This window comes from Mandrillus leucophaeus, unplaced genomic scaffold (genome assembly GCF_000951045.1).
Source record: "Mandrillus leucophaeus isolate KB7577 unplaced genomic scaffold, Mleu.le_1.0 Scaffold353, whole genome shotgun sequence".
Taxonomy (NCBI): Eukaryota; Metazoa; Chordata; class Mammalia; order Primates; family Cercopithecidae; genus Mandrillus; species Mandrillus leucophaeus.
Window position 1 is genome coordinate 2811503 of NW_012103732.1, and position 6000 is coordinate 2817502.

Genomic DNA, 6000 nt, shown 5'->3' on the forward strand with positions numbered 1-6000 from the left:
GTCTGTATGTGTGTGTGTGTGTGTGTGTGTGAGATGCACATGTGCCTGCCATACAGTCATATTATGCATTTTTGCATGCAGTGTTCTGTCACTTTAATCATGTTCTAAGAGTGTTCATTAATCCAAAGATGATTAAGAAATACCAGAGTTGATGAAAACTTTTCCTCAGAATATATAAACTCTGATAAAAATTCCCAAAATAATGATGTTATTGCCAACCAAATGGATTTTTTACCTTTAATACACTTTATGCACAAGATGGTTGAAATTAACATCAGAACAAAACGCTTTTATTTCATCAATTGTACTCCTTAGAAATCAATGACAATTAAGTTCATAGAACCACATTTAGGAAAAGAAAACATGCATCTACTAGATGACTCTATTGGTCAAAGTCCCTACTGATAAAGTCAGTTCGATTTTGAAATTTGCTTTGCCCAGGCATAAAGAAATTGATTCTTGGTAAATCGTGGGGAAAAAAAGAAAAGTTAGATCATAACATAGAATTCATCATCATATACCATGTCTAAGCCAAAAAAAGGGTAAACATTAAATTATTCATATTGAATCAAATTATCATTAATCTAATCTTAACGCAAAAGTAGAAAGATTTATTTTTGGAGTAGTTATTTATTACATTTTTATAGATCAAATTTTTTTCCCCATAGAAAAGAGTTGCTTAATTGTAAAAAAAGAGTTTCTTAATTGTAAAAAACAAAAGTTGTGGAAATATTTCCATTTTTGGAGCTAGGAATTTTTTTTCTTTTTTTTTTTTGAGACGGAGTCTCGCTCTGTCGCCCAGGTTGGGGTGCAATGGCCGGATCTCAGCTCACTGCAAGCTCCGCCTCGCTAGGGATTATTTTATGCCTGTCTCAGAGTTTGTGTTTTTTAAATGAATCATTGATATGCTTAAGGGTATAATTTTTCTTGTTATGCTGATGTTCATCTATGTATTTTTCTTCTTTGTTTGAAGTTAACATGCTAGGAAATACCAACAGTTTTAAAATGTAGTACTTTAGAATTAACTTTTTAAATGAACAAGGAAATAATATTTATTTTGTCCTCTTACATTATCAACATGAAAATAAATTAATGACAAAAATATTTATTTTGAAGATTATATGTTTATGTACATCAAACATGAATGTAATTGGGATGTAGATTTCATCAAGTTGTATATGGGAAAAGGACTCTATCTATCTTGATTTTATCATTATTGTAATGGTGACATCAGCCTGCGTCTTTCTGACTGTATTCTCTATATATTGTTATTTGTGGATATGTATATGTATGTATATACTGTGGATAGAGCTTTTCTACCAATTAATATTTACCTGAATTTATAAATCACATCTAATATGTCTTTTAAACAATATATATTAGTGTGTTTGTTTTCTTTTCTATTGCTTAGGAATGTTGGAGAAATCCAATAGAGAACTTGTAATAGAAAAACCTAGAGCAAACGAAACCAATATTTCTTCAGAGCAATTGCTACCAGGAAAAGAGGTAAGTGAAGGAAAAAAAAAGTGTTTTATAATTCACATATAAAATCATCATCAGATGCCTGTGAATCCATTATGAAGCAAAATGTCTTGAGTTTTACCCTTTGCTACAAAAAATAATTTTTCAATTTTGGATTGAAAATTGGTATATAAGTTTTCGATGAAAATTCAATTTAGTGGGGATGCTGTCTTCTTGTAAAATCTATTCCATGGGAGGAATAGAGAGATGGAAGTCAAGAGATCTTTTGTTCTTATCCTGACTCAGAGTCTGCACTTAGAGGATGTGGGCTATAGATAATTGTTGAAACGTGAGCAAATGGAGATTAAAAAGGAAAAGGAAACAATCATCTGAACTGGCCTCATATTTATGATCCCCATCCTGTGATTGTTCCCAAAACCTGTTTTCTTTGCTCTGCTCTAGATTGCAGAGAATTACACATTCCAGGCCCCTTTGCTTTCAGATTCTGGGATGGGTTAGTCAATTAAAGGCATTGATGAAAGACCTCATGGAAGGCATTGACGGAGGGTAGGAGTTGCAGAGAAACCAGAGCGTTTCTTCTCCTCTCTCTGTCTTAAGGAGCATTTCTGATAATGGCTGTGACACCTTTATATCCACCCCGAGCCCTGCTCCTACCATGCAGCCTGCCCTGCATGACTTCAGTTCCACCTGGCAGATCTGCTTGGGCTTTAGCTTCGACTGGTAGCCAGGAGCTACTCTCCCATAACTTAGTCCCTTTTCTTCATTCCTCCAGCCCTAGGGGTGGTTGTGGCCTCCTGCTCTATTAATATCTGGCCTGCTTCACAGTCCATGTTTGACTTCTCAAATCTTCCATCATGTAGGTAACCAAAACCCTACATTAAAATTCTTCCTTTTGAAAAATCATGAGTGGTTTCTGTTTTTCAAATGGACCCTGACTGATACACTAGGTAAATATTTAAAGAGACAAAACAACATATAGTTTTAACAGTTTTGGCCTATAAAGCAAGAGAAATAATTGGGAAAATCCTAAGTTATATATTATACTTTAACCAAAAATCAAAATCAGTACTAAGAAATTAGCAGTAAATAATAGAAACAGAGATTCAACAGATTACCTACTTTTTGCATAGAAGAGAAAACCATGTGATTCTCTTTTTTCTTGGAACAACTAGTAAGTGTTCTCTAGTGTAAGTGGAATATGTCTGATGCCAAATATTAGATGAGAAGAGTAGAAGTAAGCAAACTCTATTTCATAAGAACAAATAAACTATTGGAGGTTTGAATAAGTAAAGGTTTTCAGTTTTCTTTTTTTTTTTTTCTTTTTGAGACATAGTATCATTCTGTCACCTATGCTGGAGTGAAGTGGCACAATCTCAGCTCACTGCAATCTCTGCCTCCCGAGTTCAAGCGATTCTCTTGTCTCACCCTCCCAAGTAGCTGGGATTACAGGCGCCCACAACAACGCCCAGCTAATTTTTTATATTTTCAGTAGAGATAAGGTTTCATCATGTTGGCCAGGTTGGTCTCGAACTCCTGACCTCAGGTGATCTGCCTGCCTCGGCCTCCCAAAGTGCTGGGATTATAGTCGTGAGCCATCATGCCCGGCTTCAGTTTTCTTTTTAAGAGCAGCTGTTAATATACTTGTTTTTCTATATTTTGAAAAGAGAATTCAGATAGGCCAACATATTATAATTACATATACATTATCATGAGCAAAGGTAACTTTTACTGCACAAAAAATTTTTAAAAATTCAATGCAGCCATGACAATTAATGACATTTCCACCAGGACATATTTGCTTGAATGAATAAATGAATGACTTTAGTAAATAGACATGCCGTGATGGGGAAAACAAAAATCAGACATTTTTTGTTTGAATTTTCATGGAGGTAGTTTTATTTTTACATTTTTTTCATAAATGTGTCCCAAGGAATTACTGTTATAGCACAGGGCTATACCTATGCCACTTCCAAGTTCTCTTATAAGAAAGAAGATTGTATCAGTTGAGTAGATTCAATTTTTGATGATTTTTTTTTTTTTGAGATGGAGTCTCGCTCTGTCGCCCAGGCTGGAGTGCAGTGGCATGATCTCGGCTCACTGCAACCTCCACCTCCCAGGTTCAAGCAATTCTCCTGTCTCAGCCTCCCAAGTAGCTGGGACTACAGGCGTCCGCCACCACGCCTGGCTAATTTTTGTATTTTTAGTAGAGATGGGGTTTCACCATGTTAGCCAGGATGGTCTCCATCTCCTGACTGCAAGTGATCTGCTTGCCTCAGCTTCCCAAAGTGCTGGGATTACTGGCATAAGCCACCATGCCCGGCCCATTTTTGATGAATTTTATGCAAATATAAGATAAGAGAGATGTGTTTTAGGCCCTCTGATGCTTGAGATCCAAATAATCTTCAGAAAGTTCCGTTACAATTCAGTTATGAGTGTAATGAGAACAAGAGCCATCTTTCTGATTAGAGTCATGGAATCATATAATTTTAGCTCTAAAAAAGGAATCACCTTTGTTACTTTGTACAGTATGTGTCAGAAAAAATTATTGCTGAATGGGTTGTATATATAAGAAAATTAGGCTTATGATCATAATTTTAGTAATTTTAAAATAAAAGGGACCATACAAATCATACAATTTGACTCTGTTGTTTTTCTACCAAAAAAAACCCCTGAGATCAAGAAAAATAAGTGATTCAGTCAGGGACATGGAGCTCAGGGTTTTCTGAAGTTGGGGTAGGTGGCATGTTACTATAAACAAAGTTACATTAAAATAAGGAAAGTTTAATTTTAAGCATAGGTTCAGCCTACTACCCATAATGCTTTTGAACTTTAGAGAATGCTAGGAGACCTGGAGGAAATATACATTCATAAATATATTGCCTTATGAGTCATAGACCAAAGCAAAAAAGAAAACATCAACCCCTCAACTGTACCTCAACCGCTTCTACTCCCTTCCAAGTACCCCCCACCAGCACAACAGAACAGTGCAGATTCTTTTAATTCTTCATTCTTGGAACAAAAGTAGTGCTGCTTATGACTTTGCAGCTGGAGAGACTAAAATTCTGAGCAAGTAAAAATCTAGAAAGTGCAGTGGTGTGTTTTCTCTGAAAAATTTATTTCTTATTGCTATTTTTTGGCTTGTCTGGAGTTCTATGAGTGAAAAAGAAATAAAAGGTTGAATATTAAATGCTGTCTTATGTTGCAATACTTGTTAACAATAAACTATAAAAAAGACTATAAAAATCTAATTTAGACTTTATTAAATATATTGAATTTAAAGGTTGTTTTATGTGATAAATAGTAACTGTAGCTTTCTGTTCTTGTAAAGATGGCTTTATTGAACTATATTTAAGAGATTAAATTTTTTAAAAAGTTTTTTATTAAATCCACTGATGAATTAAAATGAAATGTCAGTATATTACTGTGTGTAAAGAATGCACATGTTTTTGTATATTGCTTTATTCACTAGGTAATATTTTTTATGTTGTAAGAATGGCTTTTACAGTATATCAAAGAATACATTCAACATGTTGAATGAAAGTAATAATTTTATATCTATAACAATAGAAACATTTGTTGCTGAGTTAAGATTAACGTGACTTCATATACATTTATATTTCAGGCTACCTTACTAGATTTTGGCTGGAGAAGTGCATTTAAAGAAGTGTCTCTTCCCATGGCGCACTGCATAGTAACTGAAATTGAAGGTTTTTCCACAAAAATTCTCCAACACGAACAGAATGAAAGGTCTTCAGCTGTGAGCTATGCTATGAACCTTGTAAATGTCCAGCAAGTTTGGCAAGACAGCCATATGTTTCCTGAGGAGGAACAACCAAAGAAAATTGGAAAAGCAAGTATATAAAATCCTTTCAAACTGATGACTGACATGATGGGATTTATTTTAGTATAAAGCATTGCAAAAAGAACCTGTAGATCAAATGGTGGAGTCCCTTGGCAAATACTTGGTACTTGACCCAGTACCAGTTTTCTTCAGTGGTATCCATGGGCCACTGCTGCCTAAAAGGACTTGCACCTGATGCTAACTTGTTGCTCCATGAATCTAAGGCAACCAAAATGGGGCCTCTGTGACTTCATGGGGAGCTGGGAAACCCTGGGAAAACCACCTGTCTTGATTATACGTTTGAATGACTCCAGGAAAATTTAGGAGGTTGAAGGAAGTACTGTCTTTTCTAGCTTTGGGCACTTAAAAAAATCTTCATTAACACCTTAATGAGCTTTTCATCTCATTAATATCAGTCTCACATCTCCATATGTGCTTTGAAAGTCACAGAACATACTGAGAACATAGGAGGTAAATACAGTCACTTGGCATTAAGTCCAGAATGAGTTCAGCAACCTGTGATTGGGATATTCCTTTTTTTTTTGAGACGGAGTCTCGCTCTGTCGCCCAGGCTGGAGTGCAGTGGTGCGATCCAGGCTCACTGCAAGTTCCGCCTCCCGGGTTCACACCATTCTCCTGCCTCAGCCTCCCGAGTAGCTGGGGTTACAGGTGCCCGC

The 6000-nt window shown here is 35.7% G+C and overlaps 1 protein-coding gene across 1 annotated transcript in view; it reads left to right on the plus strand.

Moving 5' to 3' along the window:
• The window catches only part of KIAA0825 (KIAA0825 ortholog), a 498815-nt gene that overhangs the window by 151277 nt on the left and 341538 nt on the right, over positions 1-6000 (plus strand). Inside the window, exons 8-9 of the mRNA XM_011989441.1 lie at positions 1412-1506; positions 5105-5332. Of these exons, the coding sequence (XP_011844831.1) occupies positions 1412-1506; positions 5105-5332 (323 nt within the window). The remainder of the gene's footprint in view (positions 1-1411; positions 1507-5104; positions 5333-6000) is intronic.